Source organism: Salvelinus namaycush, chromosome 37 (genome assembly GCF_016432855.1).
Source record: "Salvelinus namaycush isolate Seneca chromosome 37, SaNama_1.0, whole genome shotgun sequence".
Lineage (NCBI taxonomy): Eukaryota > Metazoa > Chordata > Actinopteri > Salmoniformes > Salmonidae > Salvelinus > Salvelinus namaycush.
Window position 1 is genome coordinate 23,104,231 of NC_052343.1, and position 24,150 is coordinate 23,128,380.

The 24,150-nt window shown below is 43.1% G+C and overlaps 1 protein-coding gene across 2 annotated transcripts; it reads left to right on the forward strand.

The window, feature by feature from the left end:
• Positions 1-878: 878 nt before the first annotated feature.
• LOC120030842 (phospholemman-like) lies at positions 879-21,249 on the forward strand. 2 transcript variants are annotated; one of them, XM_038976319.1, is made up of 8 exons: positions 879-1,037; positions 14,710-14,761; positions 15,187-15,225; positions 15,453-15,479; positions 15,696-15,770; positions 15,897-15,933; positions 16,102-16,145; positions 20,342-21,249. In XM_038976319.1, exons 2-8 carry the CDS (start codon positions 14,728-14,730, stop codon positions 20,359-20,361), a joined length of 276 nt encoding a protein of 91 aa, XP_038832247.1. In that variant the 5' UTR covers positions 879-1,037; positions 14,710-14,727; the 3' UTR covers positions 20,362-21,249. The 2 variants fall into 2 exon arrangements, with proteins under 2 accessions (XP_038832247.1, XP_038832248.1); XM_038976320.1 differs by having other exon boundaries at positions 880-1,037; positions 15,190-15,225.
• Positions 21,250-24,150: the final 2,901 nt, after the last annotated feature.

Consider the following 24,150-nt stretch of genomic DNA (forward strand, 5'->3'; position numbering starts at 1 on the left):
AAGTAAGAGCCTATGTTCTATCCATATGTTTATAAATCCTTTACTAGGCCTACATAGACACTTCACAACTAATTTATACTGTATAAGAAATGTCCTTTCATATGATTGTTACATTGTACTGTTGTACTGTGTGTGTAAGAAAATGTATCTTGTTCCAATCTCTATTTTTTATTTTCTTTCTCCAACAACTAAAGAAAATCTGAAGATGACACAAGTGAACTCTAAGCGTCTCTAAAGGATGGAATCTGACTAACTGGTTGCTGTTGTTCTAATGATGAAGATTCGGGGGTGGGAATGGGGCAGGACTCTGGCCATGACAATGTAATGACACCTGAATGGATGTGAGAGTGGATGAAGGGTGGGGGGACCACAATACATCTATTTACTGTTTTGTTTCTTTATTGGCAAAAATATATGGGTTTATTTTAAGGTGTTTTATGGTGGTAGTGAGATGTATGATCGAACAACTGATACATTTAATTTAGCTATAGGCTCTAGGCATTATGGTCAAACAAAGTTCTATTGAGCTAAAACGATTAGCCTTCAATTGTTTGTGTAAATTCTTATTAATGAAAAGCCAAATAAATACCATTGAACACCATTGTTAGAAGTAAACAACATGTAAAACTGTTTGTGTTCAGAGATGTGCACTGTGCATGCTCTCACGATAGAATATGTAACCAAAGCAGGTACTCTACACAACTATTTTGAATATATTGATGTGATAATGTTCGATTTGGTATCTGCCATATCACCGTTTTTACATAGGCTAATGATTTGTTATAGCAACAACAGGTCATTGAAAGCAACCAATGACAAACAAATAATAAAATCCTCCTCCTCTCCAACGCATGCAACTTCAATTTAAACTCAGCCTATTTTCAAGCTGAGCAAACCTGTTGAGCCTCAGTGAAAAAGGGTGTTGGCGTCTGTCTGACTCAAGAGTACGTTCGTCTATTGTGTGTCGCTCCATGCCCGACATTTCCTGTTTTTTCCCCCCTACACACATCTCCATTTGGGTTTAACTCGTGTCGGAGGTAAGTTTTCATTTTCTAACAATTAGAGTTCGAGTGAATGCTCAGCTGTAGTTCCATCAAAAGTATGAGTATGTTAACCGTTATTTATTATATTCATTACATCATCCTTAAAGACAAAAATAGGCTAATCTTGTCTAAGTAATTTCTAAAATGTTTCCTTTGCGCATCTTTGACCAAGACAAACGTATCACTCTATATTTTCCAGTAGTAGTAGCCTATCTCTCGTAAGACCTTAAAATAACTTTATTTCCTTTATAGGCATATCCTTTTCTTTATAGGCATATCATTTTATTTCCTGACAAGAGTTGCTCAGATTTGGGGGAACGTTGAGTAGTCTAACTAAAATACTCCAAAGGGTACAATCTGTATTAGGCTATTAATTGTGTTTATAGAACAAAGATCAAACCTGCATGTAATGTACTTTCAGTTTGTAGCCTAGAGTATAGGCCTATGCGAGACAGACAGAACGAGCGCATATGAGCCAGAGCCATGTGCAAGTATTATAAATACGGTTTCTTCGTCACGCAGACGTATTTGTAAAAACCTGCTTTTATTAATTCAGTTCGTTACTCACGCTATTCTATAACAGTGTTCTGGATGTTGTTTGTAATATCCAAACAAAAAGTCCGTAACCAATAGGCCTAAAGCAACTTTTCGGCCATCGGAAACTTTTCTTCTCGTTTCTATTCTGTTTAGCGCTGGTGTCCAGGCAGTCTTATAAAAGAGGGAGGTCCCAATTAAATCCGCGGATATTCAGTATTTTATCTGGCATTACGCTCATGGAAAACAACGGAACATGTGGTCCAACCTTTATTGTATTCAATACATTTTTCTAGAGCCAGATTGTTAATGTCTGTTGTGCTCATCATCCAGTTGTGGTCCAGCTGTGCTTTGATAGGTGGAGGGGTGGTCAGGCGTAATGATGGGATAATAACTTTACATATCCTCTCCCATTAGCCTATCGATTTTTTTTTACTGGATCAGAATATTAAGTATGTTATTAAATTAATGTTGCAAGATAATACGTTTGGGACTGGTAGGCTAGTTGGTGTGCTGTCCTTCTGTAATGGAAAATGCATCAGTGCACATGCTGTGGTGTGTGGGGAATTATATTTGAATTACCATTTCTATTCAACAGCTTGGTGGTACCCTTCACACACTATTCTGCCAACCCAAACCGTAGGCTACCATGCAGGCTTGGATATTTTATTTTCACATTGTCCTTTTCAGCATGGCTCCTGCAACTATGGTGATGCGTAACCAGGCCAACACAGTACAGCATGGCTCAGTTATGTTCTGCTCACTAGTGTGACATGGGTAGGCTAATAGACATTTTGAAATGGTATGAATGATTGATTAGTAGACAGACATGTTATTATGAAATTGCTGTTCTATTTAAAGTCTGATACAAAAACTGCTTGTCCCAAGTCTCCTGTAGGCTATGCTTATGAATCTGTGATAACAGGGATCTGGGATTCTGGTACAGTGCTAACAGCTCAGCTGATAAGAAGCCTGATAGAGCTGCTATCCTGGACTGATCTTTATTCACTGTGGTTACTCCAGCACAGTGCTGTTGCTAAGGTGATTGATACTGACAGACAGACTTATAACTGACATATAAATGTTATCTCACACTCAAAAGCTAAATGTATTATACTGCCTTCAGTGGGTCGCCTACTGCCGGCTCTAATTATATACCATGTTTGTCTAGACCTCAAATACGGACGAGCAACGTTCAAAAGTGAGGACCTCGGAGAGACTGCCTCATTAAAAATGAGAGATTCAGTGTGATTACAGAGTTTGACTCTTATTTATTCTGTGAGACATTACAAATCACAAGAGAAGATAGGCAAGCCATGGTTCTATATTTCCTCAGTTTAAGGCTCATTTGACTTAGATTCAGATAATTAGGGTTCATCACACATTCACCATAGCAACAACATCACTCTTTACTTCAGATATATGAAAAGCTTATTTCAAGGCCTCCCTGCCTCAGAAGCACAGCAAAGCAACACCAAAGTCTTTCCCTTGAAGAGAAGGCCGTATGACTTCTTTAAACAGTGGAGCTGCTGTTCCTGCTATTGCTAACTTTGTGGCTGTGGGTAGGAGGGATGAGTCATGGTTATAGTATGCCACGTCTCCCCTCTCCATTGAGCAGCCAGAGGAACACATTGCCCTGCTTTGCTCCAGCAGCTACTCCTTCATCAAACACTAGCAACAAGGAAGTGGCTTCAATTAGAGGTCGGCCGATTATGATTTCTCAACGCCGATACCGATTATTGCAGGACCAAAAAGCCGATACTGATTAATCGGCCGATATTTTGTAATAATGACAATTACAACAATACAGAATGAACAATGAACACTTTTATTTTAACTTAATATAATAAATCAATAAAATCTATTTACTCTCAAATAAATAATGAAACATGTTCAAGTGTTGGAGAAGAAAGTAAAAGTGCAATATATGCCATGTAAGAAAGCTAACGTTTAAGTTCCTTGCTCAGAACATATAAAAGCTGGTGGTTCCTTTTAACATGAGTCTTCAATATTCCCAGGTAAGAAGTTTTAGGTTGTAGTTATTATAGGACTGTTTTTCTCTATACCATTTGTATTTCATATACCTTTGACTATTGGATGTTCTAATAGGTACTTTAGTATTGCCAGCCTAATCTCGGGAGTTGATAGGCTTGAAGTCATAAACAGCACAATGCTTGAAGCATTGCGAAGAGCTGCTGGCAAACGCTGTAAAGTGCTGTTTGAATGAATGCTTACGAGCCTGCTGCTGCCTCAAATCATAGACTTAATTATAATATAATAACACACAGAAATACGAGCCTTAGGTCATTAATATGGTCAAATCCGTAAACTATCATTTCGAAAACCAAACGTTTATTCTTTCAGTGAAATACGGAACCGTTCCGTATTTTATCTAACGGGTGGCATCCATAAGTCTAAATATTGCAGTTACATTGCACAACCTTCAATGTTATGTCATAATTACATAAAATTCTGGCAAATTAGTTCGCAAGAGCCAGGCGGCCCAAACTGTTGCATATACCCTGACTCTGCGTGCAAAGAATGCAAGAGAAGTGACACAATTTCCCTAGTTTAATATTGCCTGCTGACATGAATTTATTTTAACTAAATATGCAGGTTTAAAAAAATATACTTGTGTATTGATTTTAAGAAAGGCATTGAGGTTTATGGTTAAGTACACATTGGTGCAACGATTGTGCTTTTTTCGCAAATGTGCTTTTGATAATAATCCCACATTTGGCGAAGTTGGCTGTCTTTGTTAGGAAGAAATGGTCTTAACGCAGTTCGCAACGAGCCAGGCGGCCCAAACTGCTGCATATACCCTGACTCTGTTGCACAGAACGCAAGAGAAGTGACACAATTTCCCTAGTAAAAATAAATTCATGTTAGCAGGAGATATTAACTAAATATGCAGGTTTAAAAATATATACTTGTGTATTGATTTTAAGAAAGGCATTGATGTTTATGGTTAAGTACACATTGGTGCAACGACAGTGCTTGTTCTGCGAATGCGCTTGTTAAATCACCCGTTTGGCGAAGTAGGCTGTGATTCAATGATAAATTAACAGGCACCGCATCGATTATATGCAACGCAGGACAAGCTAGATAAACTAGTAATATTATCAACCATGTGTAGTTAACTAGTGATTATGTTAAGATTGATTGCTTTTTATAAGATACGTTTAATGCTAGCTAGCACCTTACCTTGGCTCCTTGCTGCACTCGCGTAACAGGTGGTCAGCCTGCCACGCAGTCTCCTCATGGAGTGCAATGTAATCGGCCATGATCGGTGTCCAAAAATGCTGATTACCGATTGTTATGAAAACTTGAAATCGGCCCTAATTAATTGGCCATTCCGATGAATCGGTCGACCTCTAGCTTCAATAGCCATCTATGGCTGACTGACAGAAATACAACACTCTGTATGAGCAAATATCGACTACAGTTTACCCAGCTAACTTAAAACGTTCACAAAAACGTCTGGTATTCGTGTCTGTCTGGTTCGGTTTTGGTTGTGAGACAGCGTGGAAGTATGTACCCAGAACGTTTTTAATCAACAATTCTGACAGCATGAAATAAATAGGTTAAATATCAGATGTTCTTTATTCCAGATGTAATATGAATACATACATGCAATACTGTAGTACTCTATCACAGTCCCTTACCACATTAGAATGGTTTCCCAGTGTGTGTGTGTTCCTATTATACCTCAAAGGGTGCTGCCTAGTCTCAGTGGCATGTTTTGTTCCTAAATTAGCTGCACGCTAAATTCCTGCACGCTAGATTCCTGCACCGCATCCTTTATGAGCCAGGCCAGATCCTCTCTATGGGGGAGCGAAGAGTGAACCTGTATGAGTATGGAGAGGTGACTGGGTCATAGTGGGAGTTGTACACACACATACACATACACACTCACACACACACACACACACACACACACACACACACACACACACACACACACACACACACACACACACACACACACACACACACACACAGGACAAACACATATTCACTGTAAACATTCTGTTTACACAGAACCCCTGTGAGTGTGGAGCAGTGACTAGGTCATAGTTGGGAGTTTCATCAACACACACATCTGACATTGAAGCTTTGTTCCTCAGCCTGACAATCTTTCAGTGGTCTTTTTTGATTTTTGATTTTTTTACTAGGCAAGTCAGTTAACAACAAATTCTTATTTAGAATGACAGCCTACCCCGGCCAAACCCTAACCCGGACGACGCTGGGCCAATTGTGCGCCGCCCTATGGGACTCCCAATCACGGCCGGTTGTGATACAGCCTGGAATCGAACCAGGGTCTGTAATGACACCTCTAGCACTGAGATGCAGTGACCTTAGACCGCTGCACCACTTGGGAGCCCGTATTGTGTGATATGGAAAGACAAACTTACCTGTTCCGAGGCCTCATGGAACTCTTAGATTAGTCATATGGCATTGGACACTGCTGTTACTCAAACCTTTACCCAGCTGGCATTACGTCTCTCTGCCTCTGTAGTGGGGGCCGCAGAAACTTGATCTCCAATCCTCCTCATGTTGGTAGGCCGAGTGAATAGAGGGAGAAGAGAGTAATAGAAGAGACTTCACAATCACAAAGAAAACCAAACAATTCTAGATTTGATCAATTTCACAAGTACCTTTACAAGTAACTTCACACAAGTAATTTCCCCCTTATGTGATTATTCTTACTACTAATAAATGTAGCTAGTCCTAGGATGACCTTCTGAATCATTTGTTATAAAATCACACATTACAGAAGGGAGAATGAAGTCTTCCAGTGATCTACCATTACAGTAAGAACTACAACATGGTAATCTGTTTACCTCATAAATGAATGGCTTTTCAGGCAGGGCCAGGAGCCTATGAGTAGCTGCATCATTAACTCCTTTTATCCCTTTGAAGAAAAATGTCCACAGGCTCTTTGAAGCCCTCAGATCCCATATTTTAGGCTTCTGGGCTTCCTCCGAAATAACTGTGAATTCAGGGTTCTGCACTGTACCAATGTGACAGACTGGCCAGCATTCTGGAATATATCTCCTGGGATTCTTAATGATACTGCAGATGGAGGGATCTGGACCCGCTGTAGAGGAATGGGTGAGTCGTGACTGACTGAGATGGCCAGATGGAATGACAGGGAGTTAGGAAAAGAGAAAGGGAGTGGATGTGAATAAGGGAGTAAGCACAGATGTGAATGCGGATGGGACTGGTGTGGGTGTGTACTCATCGTAAGTTTAGACAAGACCCTATTGTGAATGAGCAGGTTAGTGAGTGAAGTGGGATAAAATGTAGGATCTGATCATAAAGGTGGAAATTATGAAAAAAGTATTGAGTGAATGAATAAATGAATGAGTAGGAGCGGAGGAGGGCAGTGCAAGGCGAAGAGAGAGGGGTGAACCGAGTCGTACTGTTACCACACAAACGGCTGATTCTTCCTTTGCTTCAGGCATTCAGTGGCAGGAAGGCCAGTGTGACCCATGTTAGAACACTAATCTCATTATGACCAGGCCTGGTCTCCAGGGTGAATCTGCCTGGTGGGGAACTGAGGGGATGGCTAAGCACGATCCGCAGCACTGCCTAGCATTGTCTTGAACAGACAACCAACAACCCTAAACATTGCTACATGAATCTCACAAGATCGGCCACACCTCCACCTTTTGCTAAAATGTACTCTGTAATATGATTCCCAACTTGAATAAGCGGAAAGAAAGAACCCCGGGAGAGTCTACCTCTCTCTCCCTGAATTGGATCGTAAACCATCCACGGCCGATTTTTGGAGGGCTTCCCGCTTGTTGCATTCCCTCTCCCTCACCAACGTTGCTGGGTAGAGGGAGGGTGCGCTCGGAAAGAAACCAGGGAGGGATTTTTTCCCCTGGTCGCTGCCAAATGCCAAATAGTATGAGTCGCCATACACTGCTTGCTATAAGATGGAGGGAGGCTCTCTGTTTTAGCTGTGTGTTGTTGTAAAAGCTGTAGTGTTGTTATGGGAGCTGTAGTGTTGTTGTAGGAGCTGTAGTGTTGTTTTAGGAGCTGTAGTGTTGTTATATGAGCTGTAGTGTTGTTATAGGAGCTGTAGTGTTGTTATAAAAGCTGTAGTGTTGTTATAGGAGCTGTATTGTTGTTATAGGAGCTGTAGTGTTGTTATAGGAGCTGTAGTGTTGTTATAGGAGCTGTATTGTTGTTATAGGAGCTGTAGTGTTGTTATAGGAGCTGTAGTGTTGTTATAGGAGCTGTATTGTTGTTATAAAAGCTGTAGTGTTGTTATATGAGCTGTAGTGTTGTTATAGGGGCTGTAGTGTTGTTAATTAAAGCTGTAGTGTTGTTATAGGAGCTGTAGTGTTGTTATATGATCTCTAGTGTTGTTAATTAAAGCTGTAGTGTTGTTATAGGAGCTGTAATGTTGTTATGGGATCTCTAGTGTTGTTAATTAAAGCTGTAGTGTTGTTATAGGAGCTGTAGTGTTGTTATGGGAGCTGTAGTGTTGTTATAGGATCTGTAGTGTTGTTATAAAATCTGTAGTGTTGTTATATGATATCTAGTGTTGTTATATAAGCTGTTGTGTTGTTATAGAAGTTGTAGTGTTGTTATAGGATCTCTAGTGTTGTTACGGGAGCTGTAGTGTTGTTATAGGAGCTGTAGTGTTGTTATAGGAGCTGTAGTGTTGTTATAGGAGCTGTAGTGTTGTTATAGGAGCTGTAGTGTTGTTACGGGAGCTGTAGTGTTGTTATAGGAGCTGTAGTGTTGTTATAGGAGCTGTAGTGTTGTTAATTAAAGCTGTAGTGTTGTTATAGTAGCTGTAGTGTTGTTATAAGAGCTGTAGTGTTGTTATAGGAGCTGTAGTGTTGTTAATTAAAGCTGTAGTGTTGTTATAGGAGCTGTAATGTTGTTATGGGATCTCTATTGTTGTTATAAAATCTGTAGTGTTGTTATAGGATCTCTAGTGTTGTTACGGGAGCTGTAGTGTTGTTATAGGAGCTGTATTGTTGTTATAGGAGCTGTAGTGTTGTTATAGGAGCTGTAGTGTTGTTATAGGAGCTGTAGTGTTGTTATAGGAGCTGTAGTGTTGTTATAAAAGCTGTAGTGTTGTTATAGGAGCTGTAGTGTTGTTATAAAAGCTGTAGTGTTGTTATAGGAGCTGTAGTGTTGTTATAAAAGCTGTAGTGTTGTTATAGGAGCTGTAGTGTTGTTATAGGAGCTGTAGTGTTGTTATAGGAGCTGTAGTGTTGTTATAGGAGCTGTAGTGTTGTTAAAGGAGCTGTAGTGTTGTTACGGGAGCTGTAGTGTTGTTATAGGAGCTGTAGTGTTGTTAATTAAAGCTGTAGTGTTGTTATAGGAGCTGTAGTGTTGTTATAGGAGCTGTAGTGTTGTTACAGGAGCTGTAGTGTTGTTATAGGAGCTGTAGTGTTGTTATAGGAGCTGTAGTGTTGTTAATTAAAGCTGTAGTGTTGTTATAGGAGCTGTAGTGTTGTTATAGGAGCTGTAGTGTTGTTATAGGAGCTGTAGTGTTGTTATAGGAGCTGTAGTGTTGTTATAGGAGCTGTAGTGTTGTTAATTAAAGCTGTAGTGTTGTTATAGGAGCTGTAATGTTGTTATGGGATCTCTAGTGTTGTTAATTAAAGCTGTAGTGTTGTTATAGGAGCTGTAGTGTTGTTATGGGAGCTGTAGTGTTGTTATAGGATCTGTAGTGTTGTTATAAAATCTGTAGTGTTGTTATATGATATCTAGTGTTGTTATATAAGCTGTTGTGTTGTTATAGAAGTTGTAGTGTTGTTATAGGATCTCTAGTGTTGTTACGGGAGCTGTTGTGTTGTTATAGGAGCTGTAGTGCTGTTATAGGAGCTGTAGTGTTGTTATAGGAGCTGTAGTGTTGTTATAGGAGCTGTAGTGTTGTTACGGGAGCTGTAGTGTTGTTATAGGAGCTGTAGTGTTGTTATAGGAGCTGTAGTGTTGTTATAAAAGCTGTAGTGTTGTTATAGGAGCTGTAGTGTTGTTAATTAAAGCTGTAGTGTTGTTATAGGAGCTGTAGTGTTGTTATAGGAGCTGTAGTGTTGTTATAAAAGCTGTAGTGTTGTTATAGGAGCTGTAGTGTTGTTATAGGAGCTGTAGTGTTGTTATAAAAGCTGTAGTGTTGTTATAGGAGCTGTAGTGTTGTTATAGGAGCTGTAGTGTTGTTATAGGAGCTGTAGTGTTGTTACGGGAGCTGTAGTGTTGTTATAGGAGCTGTAGTGTTGTTATAGGTGTAACGGTTTTCTTCCAGGGGTGAAGGAGAGGACCAAAGTGCAGCGCGGCTAGTGTTAAACATGTTTAATAAAGAACAAGTAAAACACTACAAACAACAATACAAAATAACAAATGTGCAAAAACCGACACAGACCTATCTGGTGCAGACAATCACAGAGACAGGAAACAAACACCCACAAAATCCCAACACAAAACAAGCCTCCTATATATGATTCTCAATCAGGGACAACGATTACCATCTGCCTCTGATTGAGAACCATATTAGGCTGGACATAGAAACAGACAAACTAGACACACAACATAGAATTCCCACCCAGCTCACATCCTGACCAACTAAACACATACAAAACAGAAAACAGGTCAGGAACGTGACAGAACCCCCCCCTCAAGGTGCGAACTCCGGGCGCACCCCTAAAACTCAAGGGGAGGGTCTGGGTGGGCATCTGTCCGCGGTGGCGGCTCCGGCGCAGGACGAGGACACCACTCCACCACTGTCTTTGTCCCCCTCCTTAGCGTCCTTTGAGTGGCGACCCTCGCCCACGACCTTGGCCTAAGAATCCTCCCCAAGGCCCCCACATGATTTAGGAGGTAGCTCAGGACAGAGAGGTAGCTCAGGACAGAGAGGTAGCTCAGGACAGAGAGGTAGCTCAGGACAGAGAGGTAGCTCAGGACAGAGAGGTAGCTCAGGACAGAGGGGCAACTCCGGACTAATGGCAGCTCCGGACTGAGTGGCAGCTCCGGACTGAGTGGCAGCTCCGGACTGAGTGGCAGCTCCGGACTGAGTGGCAGCTCCGGACTGAATGGCAGCTCCGGACTGAATGGCAGCTCCGGACTGAATGGCAGCTCCGGACTGGAGGGCAGCTCATGACTGTAGGGCAGCTCATGACTGGAGGGCAGCTCATGACTGGAGGGCAGCTCATGACTGGAGGGCAGCTCATGACTGGAGGGCAGCTCATGACTGGAGGGCAGCTCATGACTATAGGGCAGCTCCTGACTGGCTGGCGGTTCTGGCAGCTCCTGACTGGCTGGCGGCTCTGGGAGCTCCTGACTGGCTGGCGGCTCTGGCAGCTCCTGACTGGCTGGCGGCTCTGGCAGCTCCTGACTGGCTGGCGGCTCTGGCAGCTCCTGACTGGCTGGCGGCTCTGGCAGCTCCTGACTGGCTGGCGGCTCTGGCAGCTCCTGACTGGCTGGCGGCTCTGGCAGCTCCTGACTGGCTGGCGGCTCTGGCAGCTCCTGACTGGCTGGCGGCTCTGGCAGCTCCTGACTGGCTGGCGGCTCTGGCAGCTCCTGACTGGCTGGCGGCTCTGGCAGCTTCTGACTGGCTGGCGGCTCTGGCAGCTCCTGACTGGCTGGCGGCTCTGGCAGCTCCTGACTGGCTGGCGGCTCTGGCAGCTCCTGACTGACGGACGGCTCTAGCGGCTCCTGACTGACGGACGGCTCTAATGGCTCGGGACAGACGGGCGGCTCTAATGGCTCGTGGCAGACGGATGGCTCAGAAGGCGCTGGGCAGACGGATGGCTCAGAAGGCGCTGGGCAGACGGATGGCTCAGAAGGCGCTGGGCAGACGGATGGCTCCGAAGGCGCTGGGCAGACGGATGGCTCAGAAGGCGCTGGGCAGACGGATGGCTCAGAAGGCGCTGGGCAGACGGATGGCTCAGACGGCGTTGGGCAGACGGATGGTTCAGACGGCGCTGGACAGACGGATGGCTCAGACGGCGCTGGACAGACGGATGGTTCAGACGGCGCTGGGCAGACAGATGGCTCAGACGGCGCTGGGCAGACAGATGGCTCAGACGGCGCTGGGCAGACAGATGGCTCAGACGGCGCTGGGCAGACAGATGGCTCAGACGGCGCTGGGCAGACGGATGACTCTGGCCGGCTGAGACGCACAATAGGCCTGATGCGTGGTGCCGGAACTGGAGGTACCGGGCTGAGGGCACGCACCTCAGGGCGAGTGCGGGGAGGAGGAACAGGGCTCTGGAGATGCACTGGAAGCCTGGTGCGTGGTGTAGGCACTGGTGGTACTGGTCTGGGGCGGGAAGGTGGCGCCGGATATACCGGACCGTGAAGGAGGACACGCGCTCTTGAGCACCGAGCCTCTCCAACCTTACCAGGTTGAATGGTCCCCGTAGCCCTGCCAGTGCGGCGAGGTGGAATAACCCGCACTGGGCTATGCAGGCGAACCGGGGACACCACCTGTAAGGCTGGTGCCATGTACGCCGGCCCGAGGAGACGTACTGGAGGCCAGATACGTTGGGCCGGCTTCATGACATCCGGCTCGATGCCCAACCTAGCCCTCCCAGTGCGGCAAGGTGGAATAGCCCGCACTGGGCTAAGCACGCGTACTGGGGACACCGTGCGCTTTACCGCATAACACGGTGTCTGACCAGTACGACGCCCTCTCACTCCACGGTAAGCCCGGGGAGTTGGCTCAGGTATCCAACCCGGCTTCGCCACACTCCCCTTTAGCCCCCCCCCCAAGAAATTTTTGGGTGAGCCTCTCGGGTTTCCAGCCACTCTGCCTTGCAAGCGCCTCATAATGCCGCCTCTCCGCTTTTGATGCCTCCAGCTCCGCTTTGGGACGGCGACACTCCTCTGGCTCTGCCCAGGGTCCTTCTCCGTCCAGAATCTCCTCCCATGTCCATTCCTCCTTGTACCGCTGCTGCTGTTGCTGCTGCCCATTGCCACGCTGCTTGGTCCGGGTTTGGTGGGTGTTTCTGTAACGGTTTTCTTCCAGGGGTGAAGGAGAGGACCAAAGTGCAGCGCGGCTAGTGTTAAACATGTTTAATAAAGAACAAGTAAAACACTACAAACAACAATACAAAATAACAAATGTGCAAAAACCGACACAGACCTATCTGGTGCAGACAATCACAGAGACAGGAAACAAACACCCACAAAATCCCAACACAAAACAAGCCTCCTATATATGATTCTCAATCAGGGACAACGATTACCATCTGCCTCTGATTGAGAACCATATTAGGCTGGACATAGAAACAGACAAACTAGACACACAACATAGAATTCCCACCCAGCTCACGTCCTGACCAACTAAACACATACAAAACAGAAAACAGGTCAGAAACGTGACAATAGGAGCTGTAGTGTTGTTATAGGAGCTGTAGTGTTGTTATAGGAGCTGTAGTGTTGTTATAAAAGCTGTAGTGTTGTTATAGGAGCTGTAGTGTTGTTACGGGAGCTGTAGTGTTGTTATAGGAGCTGTAGTGTTGTTATAGGAGCTGTAGTGTTGTTATAAAAGCTGTAGTGTTGTTACGGGAGCTGTAGCGTTGTTATAAAAGCTGTAGTGTTGTTATGGGATCTCTAGTGTTGTTATAGGAGCTGTAGTGTTGTTATAGGAGCTGTAGTGTTGTTATCGGAGCTGTAGTGTTGTTATAGGATCTGTAGTGTTGTTATAGGAGCTGTAGTGTTGTTATAGGACCTGTAATGTTGTTATAGGAGCTGTAGTATTGTTATCGGAGCTGTAGTGTTGTTATAGGAGCTGCCCTTACAAAAATGTACCATGGTAATACAATGAAAAAAGTAGTACCATAGTAGTTTTTTCATTATACTACCAAGGCAGGAAAATACCAAGTGACCAAAAACATAGTAATTTATGTTACTCACATAATGTAACATTGACTACTCGCTATGCAATAGCAAAGTGTAGGCCTATTATACTCTTAAACCCCTTTTAGCTCATAGTGAAAAACCACAACACACATGGTCTAGTAGTGTAGTGTACCACCCTCTTAAACCCTGGAACCTGGATAGGATATGGTGAGAAGAATGAAGGGAGTCTGAATCCTTGAAGATTGTATCTGGTGCTTGTCCAGTATGTGGCTGGTGGCGTACACCACATGACGGAAAATAAATGTAGCCTTATCATGAGCAGAAACAAAATTTGAGCGTAAGACAGTTGTGACATAAGGGATTTAGCTACCAAATCTCCTCAAGACTCCATTCCTGTCCAAATCAGTAGCCAGCCCTTTCAGAAACATCATGTTAGGCAGAGTATGATCGAAGAAGGCCAAATCCCTGGAACTCTGCTCCAGTCCCAGCATGTTTGTTATGTGGTTCCCATTGTCTCTTTTTCTCATGGATACTTTAGAAACCTGAGGGTGGGTTGTTGTTAGTGTGTGGTTGCTGATGGGTGAGGTGATTTCCTCTCTTTGTCTTTTATTCATAAGGTGTGATGGAAAATCACTGGGGTCTAGTTACTTTATGTTTTGTCGCTGGAGCCATGCTCAATGATCAAGCATTTTTTCCCATGTGGATTTTCTACTCCTTTATGGCATTTGACAGTTATATGATTATAAAGACATTATATCCCAAAATATATATTGAACAAGGAAAAGCTGAAACATAATTGGGTTTGAAGGTTTGGCATGAGATGAAGCAAAGCACTCTGGACAACATTCAATATCACATGGGTTATGCTGCTCAGAAGCCATTTTGTACAAATCTAAATCAGAAATGGGACTCCAGGGAAAGCTAAACTTTGTGTCAGGTCTCTGTTGACATTGGAACTGGTGTGAGCCAGTTTTGGGCACTATATGAGCTGCCATTAGCTTCCCGGGTTTGAAAGGTCTAATCAAATCAAATAGGTAGTGGGACAAGGGTAATTTAATTCTACAAGTGGTGCCTTGATCAGACAATCAAGCGGGTAAACATTTTTTCATTTTGAATAGCAGAGCTCTTGCTTATGTGGGTGTGAAAAGGGCAGGGAGGATGAGTGCCAATTTGCTAGGGTGCACTGCAGTCATAATGCTCAGATACTTTATCATATAAAGTCAGTCTAATATTATAATATGATCATATTATTATGCCATTACTTTGTTTCACTCAATTGTTTATGTTCTGTCTTCCCCAGGTGAAAGAGGGTTTGAAGATGGCAAATATCTCTGCTTTGCTTTTATTGACATGTGAGTGGCAGGTCTTAAAGACCAATCATACACCACTATTAATACCACTTCCTGCTTAGGTTTCCCCAAAGCTACCATCTCTGTTCATCTTGTTTTGCCCAGTCTTCACTCACAACTCTGGCTCAGTATTCAGCACAGTACATACTACTGTATGTTTTGAGTGAGAGAGAGAATTATGTTTTTGTAATTTTATGAAATACATATGGTTATGGATATGATTAGTATACCAATCTAGAACTAAATAGAGGAAGGATAGATTCATTGACCTTCTCCAGTGCTATTCAAGGTGAAAGCAGTTGAGAGACCACTAAAGTTACAAGTGCACTTGTCACAGGGACGGAAAGCTGACTTGTTTGGGACATTGTTGGGATGCCATGTTGTCAATGCATTATGCTGTGTGCTTACCATTGTGTCTCTTCTGTTAGCAGTTGCGTCCCTTGTGTTCGCAGAGGAGCAGAAAGAAAGTATGTAACTGACAATTGTTTATCATAATAGCGTTCCATAGTTTTATTTCTCTAAATCTTTTGACATGCATTAATATGGTCTCCAGATAAATCATTGATTCACAAATTAAAGTAGGCCATTCGCTATTTGCCCATTTGAGGTTGGGTGCGTTCCAGTTCTTTGTATTATTTTCGAAGGTGTCCAGATGCTGTATAAACTGACATTTGTCATATTTTTGTCCCTACAGTGGAGGAGGAGGATCCATTTACCTTTGGTGAGCAGAGAGATACATCTTTTAGAACACTCAACAACTCAACATTCCTGGCTTACTGTGTATGATTAATGCTTTTTTCCATTCACTCTCTCTCTTCCATTCTTCTCTATCCTGCTCTCTCACTCCTGCACTCTCTCACCTGCACTCTCTCCTGCTCTCTCTCCTGCTCTCTCTCTCTCGCTCTCTCTCGCTCTCTGTCGCTCTCACTCTGTTCAGATTATCACAGGCTACGTGTTGGGGGGTTGATCCTGGCAGCAGTTCTGTGTCTGATCGGCATCACCATCCTCTTCAGTAAGACTCCATCACATAAACACATACACATACTCACACATGATGACACAGTCATAGCATGTATTTACACATGCTCACATTAACGTAGGACACAGATTGACTTGTGACCATTTCTTCTTATAACAGGCGGACACTGCAGATGCAAGTTCAACCAGGACAAAAGGTAAATGATCTATCAGATCAGTGCATGCTCAGTTCAGTCCAGATCAGGGCACACACTTTGTGTGAAACTGTACGTTCAGGTAGGTGTATGTGTGTGTGTTATGTAGCTAGGTGTCGTAATGTATAATGGAATGTAGTGTGAGTTGACACGCTGGTTTTCTCTCTGCAGGAGGAGGTCAGGAAGCAACGCTGCCCAGCCACTCAACGACCAAGGTCTGTTCCCCTGACCTCTCAATCTCCTCTCTGATTGGTCCACACTGTACACTGGATGATTCCTAGCCACCTGGATGCATAGTCTTTGCTAGAAATATAATTAACATATATAACTGACTGGCATGTTTGAGTGATCATTACAAAATATCCTCTTCAGAAAAAAGGATTATAAATCTGCTGCTATGTTGGAGCAACGGATGGTTTGGGCGTTATCTTGTTATTACGCTCTCCATCTGTTTCAGTGTTAGTTGCCTACTGCCAGGCCTTGGCATAGATAACACTGTCAGCAGGCATTGGCTGTGTTCTATGCCAGTCCTGCTATCACACAGGTGGCACAGAGACCCAAACACTGGCTGACAGATTCTTTCCACCATGACTCACTAACTCCCTCCAATTTTGGCGCTCTTTTTTAGATTTAGTCTAGTCTTAGTCATTTTAGCTAAAATATAACTAAGTCGCAATTTTGTCATTTGAATAAGGATTTAGTCTAGTTATTGTCAAAATTACGAAAACAGTGGCAAATGCCTTTTCATCACATCACATTTATATTGCCTCATTAACCTATGTTAAACATAAACCACTGACTTCCATGTGCACAAACATACATAGGCTTGTCCTATCTTTCTGCATCTATTCTCTTCCCAACAGCAAAAAAATGACAAACATACAGTACCAGTCAACATTTTGGAAGCTGGGTGAGAGAATGCCAAGAGTGTGCAAAGCTGTCACCAAGGCAAAGTGTGGCTACTTTGAAGAATCTCAAATATAAAATATATTTAGATTTGTTTAACACTTTTTTGGTTACTACATGATTCCATATGTGTTATTTCATCGTTTTGATGTCTTCATTATTAATCTACAATGTAGAAAATAGTAAAATAAAGGAAACCCCTTGAATGAGTAGGTGTGTCCAAACTTTTGACTGGTACTGCATATAAGAATATATAAGAATTATTTGGTCATGTAAATTCCTAATTCAGTCTACATACATATTACACATTACACACAAAACAAACAGACACATACAAGCTCAGCGAGAGAGAGAGAGAGAGAGAGGTAGCGAGAGAGAGAGAGAGTAGCACATTCACCAGATGGTGCTGCATGGTATTGACAAAATAGTATTGGTTGCACTTTCATCACTCAGTCACGTCATTGCCATTGTTATCAGTGTTCCACAGATGCCGCAGCTACATTGGTGTCCAAAAGTAGAACTGGGGCTAATGACTTTGAACAGGAGCTAATGACTGTTTTGTCTGATGATGTAGTCGAGACACTAAACCTTGAGTCCGAATCGAGTCCCCTGTGCTCACTTCCGAGTCCAAGTCTAAGTCACCAATCGTTGAGTCACAAGTCCCTATGGCTGAAGTCCTAGTCCCAGTGCTCGAGTCCTAGTCCAAGTGCTCAAGTGAGTCACTGGGTTCACATTAACTCAAAATTAAGTAATTTACCCAATCAAATATAGTGTAGTGGCAAGAGGAATTTAGTCAATAAATTGTTTTCTATCCCTTTACTTTTTTCTGTGCCACCAAATGTCTGCATATAGGCTAATTGTAATGTTACCAGTGCCACGTTCAGTTGCAAAATGTTGTCAGACGTTGCAGATAGAACTTCCATGAATACAGCCAACGTTATTCCTTATTCAACATGTCAGAAGCATGTTTGTTCAACATAGCATATTTCTATCTGAACATTCCAAAATGTTGCATCCTGCTGAATGCGCACCAGATTGTCCATCAATGCATGACAGAAAGAGAAAAACGTAGCTCTGGGATTATGGGTCATATCTATAATCAAGCCGTTTCTCTGAGGAAAAGAGGGAGATTTGGCTTCGTTGGTTATAGAACCTGGCTATGAAATGCAGTGGGGAAAGTGGGAGGGTTGAGCGAGACTACAAATTGAAAGACATACTTTTCTTTCTTTTTTTTTTTTTTTTAAATAAAAAATAATAATAATTACCTCCTTTTCTCCCCAATTTTGTGGTATCCAATTGTTAGTAGTTACTATCTTGTCTCACCGCTACAACTCCCGTACGGGCTCGGGAGAGACGAAAGCCAAGCCAAGGTCGAAAGCCATGCGTCCTCCGAAACACAACCCAACCAAGCCGCACTGCTTCTTAACGGCACCAATGTGTCGGAGGAAACACCGTGCACCTGGTTAGCGCGCACTGCGCCCGGCCCACCACAGGAGTCGCTAGTGCGCGATGAGACAAGGATATCCCTACCGGTCAAACCCTCCCTAACCCGGACGACGCTAGGCCAATTGTGCGTCGCCCCACGGACCTCCCCGTCGCAGCCGGCTGCGACAGAGCCTCGGCGCGATCCCAGAGTGTCTGGTGGCACAGATAGCACAGCGATGCAGTGCCCTAGACCACTGCGCCAGCCGGGAGGCCCTCCAGACTACTTTTCTATACTCAAGGGCTAGAAAAACATAGCTAGACTGTTGTTTTACTATTAAATTCAATTCTGCTATTGTTTTTAATTTTGTAAAGCAGCTTGTGTTTCTTACCAGGCAAAGGGTAGCTAACTAGAAGTGGTGGTGACTGGCTAGCTACGGGGAAGCAAGAAAGTCGCCTGTAGGGTTGAGCGGTATCCAGATTTTCATATCGTCCTTCTCTCATCCAGGGATTTACGGTATTACTGGCTTAGTAAACAAGGGTCCATTAAAAGGCAACAACAACAAAAAATAGACAAGTAAAAGTAATTTCCATGGAGGCTGATATGCTAAATATGCTAATGAGTGCAAGCAAAAATAAAATAATTGCAAAGACATGCAATCCAGTTCATAAAGTTATACATATATAGGTAGTAGCTACCGAAGGTCCTTTTTGGTGAGTTTGGACTGTCACGCCCTGGCCTTAGTTATCTTTGTTTTCTTTATTATTTTAGTTAGGTCAGGGTGTGACATGGGGGATGTATGTGTTTTGTATTGTCTAGGGGTTTTGTATGTTTATGGGGCAGTGTCTAGTCTAGGTGTATGTATGTCTATGGTTGCCTAGATTGGTTCTCAATTAGAGACAGCTGTCTATCGTTGTCTCTGATTGGGAACCATATTTAGGCAGCCATATTCATTAGGTAGTTCGTGGGTGATTGTCTATGTGTAGTGTTTAGTGTCAGCACTATTTTGGAATATAGCGTCACGTTCGTTCGTTTTTTGTAGTTTGTAAAGTGTTCTTCGTTTTCGTCTTCATTAAAAATAGAAGATGTATTCAAACCACGCTGCGCTTTGTTCCTCCTCTCTTCCACCATATAACGATCGTGACAAGCAAATGTCAACGAGAGAAATTGTGCAAATGAATTCAGTTTTGCCGCTTGCTCTAGAGCAGCATGTGTACACACTGTGTCTGTGTGGAGTCGTTAGGGCCACGGCCTGTCTGCCTGCTCTGCTCGGAGAAAAGAGCAGAGGAGCAGACTGAGGCTGCCGAGAACAGAGAGGAGACCACATGCTAGGAAATCAAAATAGCAGTGACAGCTGTATAGATAACTCATCCTAAGCACTTTGACTTCTCAAACACAGTAGAAAGCTAGAACTATATGATGCCCCGTCTCCTTGTTAATTCAGCCAGTTACTTAGCTAACTAGCAAGTTAAACCAAATACACAGCTGGACTCACCTGCTCCCGCTTTCTCCCATTGTGCTATTTACAAACAAACATGTGACTGGCTCAACCGTTCGGGTGGACTACGGTAAGCTTCATAATGTAAAATAATATGACACGTGAAATGAAGAGCGCAATCTGCTTTATCTCCTAATGTTTTGCACAAGTTGACTGCAGGTATTTTCTTAAAAAGTAGCCACAAATATTACAATTCATTGAAAAACTTGTTTAGGCAGAGCCGGAGCGGACCTTGTCTGCCTATCTGCCCACACTCATCGCTTGCTCCCCCTGTAGCTCACCAGCTGATGTAGGCTGGGTGGGGCACATCCTTCCCACTGCTGAACAGAATTGCACTGCGCATCTGTGCTGCTAATATTAATTGTGCTTATCATCAAAAAGCTCTCAATCTGTCCAAAAACTCTTGTCCAGTCCAGAACTATAGCCATGGCTGTCACTGTTTTGCCTGTGATCTGGGGACATGGATGACATGATCATTATGGCTGCGCAACGGAGAGCCGTATGTCTGTGTTATCTCACATGGCTTGGTAATTCATTTATTTTAATGATTCCATATATTAAGTTATCTTTCTTTCTGTCCACAGCTCGGGCCAGTGAGTGCTAGGAACCAAATGCCCACCTGGCAGCAGGTCAAATCAACTTCCTGGTTCTGCGTCAAGAGATAAAAATTGATGGGTGGAGTTGGCCTGTATTTTGTCCAATGGTGGTTGTTTTTTAGAGAGTGATGCTGTCTTCCCAAGAGGGAGGTGGTACTGTGCCATTGGAGATCAGAGGTGTGCTGCTTTTACCTGTGTTGCTGTTCTCCCTTCCGCCCATTACTCCTGTTTCTGCTCCGCCCAATGCTCACACTGTAACTCGCCACCAACAAGCACACACAGACTGACAAAGCAGGACACGATTTTTCCCCCATGTTCTTTGTATTTAAACAAATAACCAAAAGATGCTGTGTGTCGACTCACTCATTATTTCATTGCAATGTTTTTCACCTTTAGTGGCTCCAACTGTTTGTGGAAATTATGCGGTAGATTTGACTGTTTGTGTGCGTTTTGAATTGCCATACTGTCCCCTAATAATTTTACATGCATATACATTACTGTAAAATAGGTACCGGTAGCCATAAACTATAATGTCAATAACTATTCACACACCTTAATCTTGATTATTCCTATATTAACTTTTCAGTTGAATGTAGAAAAGTGCACTGGTCTATGCAGTAGAATCTGTTGTATGATAAATGCAATGTTTTTTAATAGTACATAATGTTAAAATTATTTCAATAAGCGGATGATATAGTCTTGTTTGAGAGCGTTTGCCACCAAAACTAAATTCATGTTATTTTAGTTTGCTAGATACCACTCAAACAATTACAGTCCCTGAAGAGGGTTTTCTCCCCAATTGGCTTTTAATGAGTCACATCTACATTGAGATGTTTCTTGCCAAATGAATAGATGGTGTCTATGTTTGTTTTTCAAATTAAAAGAGTTACCTTTTATGACTGTGTCCAATGTTACATTACATTATACTAATAGATGCTGGATCTCAAAAATAAAATAAGTCTCTGATAGGATCCTCAAATGTAAATACTGCAAATACTTTTCTCTTTTTGAGTAAGGCTCATGTCCTGAGTGGTTCAAAGCTACTTATACATCGCCATCTACTGGATTGCATGAGACACTGCAAAAAGACTTGTACAGTGTTTCTCAAACCCATAAAAGCATTTTTTTGGAACAGTATTTTTCACAAGACACTAAACTCTGTGGCCTTTGAATAACAGTAAATGCATTTTTAAAATGTAGTTGCCTTCTCAAAACATTAGGAATACCCGCTCTTTCCAGCCGGCATGGAGCCTGGTGGTTAGATCGTTGGACTAGTTACTGAAAGGTCGCAAATTCAAATCCTCGAGCTGGCAAAGTAAACATCTGTCATTCTGCCCCTGAACAAGGCAGTTAACCCACTGTTCCTAGGCTGTCATTGTAAATAAGAATTTGTTCTTAACTGACTTGCCTAGTTAAATAAAGGTTCAAATTAAATAAAACATTTCCATGAAATAGACTGACCAAGTGAAAGCTATGATCCCTTATTGATGTCACTTGTTAAATCCATTTCAATCAGGGGAGGAGACAGGTTAAATAATAATTGTAAAGCCTTGAGACAATTGAGACATGGATTGTGTATGTGTGCCATTCAGAGGGTGAATGAGCAAGACATAATATGCAAGTGCCTTTGAACGGGGTATGGTAGTAGGTGCCAGGCGTGTATCAAGAATGATCCACCACCCAAAGGACACCCAGACAACTTGACACAACTGTGGGAAGCATTGGAGTCAACATGGGCCAGCATTCTTGTGGAATGCTTTCAACACCTTTTAGAGTCCATGCCACGATGAATTGAGGCTGTTCTGAGGGCAAACGGGAGTGGGGGGTGCAACTCAATATTAGGAAAGTATTCTTCATGTTTTGTACACTCAGTGTAGCTACATTTCAACACAGATCCCAAAATTGCTTGTATGCGATCGAGAAAAAATATAAGATAATCTGGACTGCACATGGAAACAGTCCTTTACAATATGACCCATACGGTCTATGGTATGAACACCAGATTATATCATTCTTTTAAAAGTGAAGGTGTGTCAAGGTATAAAATATCCTCTAGCATAATTAAGAATGTCCTTGCCAGTTTCCGAGCTACAGTCCAAATCCACTTTCATCATGCAACAAACAAAACTCTACCCACAGGCATTCTACCTTGAATAGAGTATGGCCATGATAACAAAATCACCTTATCATGGGTTACAGTGTATTCAAAAGTGGTCATGGCAGGTCATGTGTTGGTAACTGAGATATGAGAGTCAGCTGATACGTGTTGTGGAAACAAAGTTGTTGAGAGTGTATCATTGTATGATACAACCAGAAGGTCACAGAGGGTTTGTGAGTTAGACAAGAAGAAACAAGCTGAAGAAGAGCATTAGACCTACAAAGTTTTGAGCAAGAGTAGTTTACCCAGACCCATATTGAGCATACTCCTGGACTGAATACGCACTTTGGAAACTCAGTTGACCATGCTGTTTAGTCCAGAAGTAGACTTAATTTATTTGTGTTTCCAATGCTCAATTCCATTTCTTCCAACAATGTGACAAGAGTGAGTCAATACAGTCACATACACTATATATACAAACATATGTGGACACCCCTTAAAATTAGTGGATTCGGCTATTTTAGCCACACCCGTTGCTGACAGGCATATCAAATCAAGCACACCGCCATGCAATCTCCATAGACAAACATTGGCAGCAGAATGGCCTTACTGAAGAGCTCAGTGACTTTCAACGTGGCATCGTCATAGGATTCCACCTTTCCAACAAGTCAGTTCGTTAGAGCTGCCCCAGTCAACTGTAAGTGCTGTTATTGTGAAGTGGAAATGTCTAGGAGAAACAATGGCTCAGCTGCGAAGTGGTAGGCCACACGAGCTCACAGAACGGGTCTGGCGAGTGCTGAAAATGTCCTTGGTTGCAACACTTAGTACCGAGTTCCAAACTGCCTCTGGAAGCAACGTCTGCGCAAGAACTGTTCGTCGGGAACTTCATGAAATGTGTTTCCATGGCCGAGCAGCCGCACACAAGCCTAACATCACCATGTACAATGCCAAGCGTCGGCTGGAGTGGTGTAAAGCTCGCCGCCATTGGACTCTGGAACAGTGGAAACAGGTTCTCTGGAGTGATGAATCACGCTTCACCATCTGGCAGTCTGACGGACAAATCTGGGCTTGGCGGATGCCAGGAGAACGCTACCTGCCCCAATGCATAGTGCCAACTGTAAAGTTTGGTGGAGGAGGAATCATGGTCTGGGGCTGTTTTTCATGGTTCAGGCTAGGCCTCTTAGTTCCAGTGAAGGGAAATCTTAATGGTACAGCATACAATGACATTCTTGACGATTTTGTGCTTCCAACTTTATGGAAAGTTTGGGGAAGGCCCTTTCCTGTTTCAGCATGATAATGGCCCTGTGCACAAAGAAATGGGTTGTCGAGATCGGTGTGGAAGAACTTGACTGGCCTGCACAGAGCCCTTACCTCAACCCCATCGAACACCTTTGGGATGATTTGGAACGCCGACTGTGAGCCTGGCCTAATCGCCCAACATCAGTGCCCCGACCTCATTAATTATCTTATGGCTAAATGGAAGGAAGTCACACCAGCAATGTTCCAACATCTAGTGGAAAGCCTGTTACAGAAGTAAAGGCTGTTAAAGCAGCAAAGGGGGGACCAATTCCATATTAATGCCCATGATTTTGGAATGAGATGTTTGACGATTAGGCGTCCACATACTTTTGGTCATGTAGTGTATTTCTGACTTATTATTATAATACGTTAGAGCGCTACTTCTCAAACTGTTTACAAT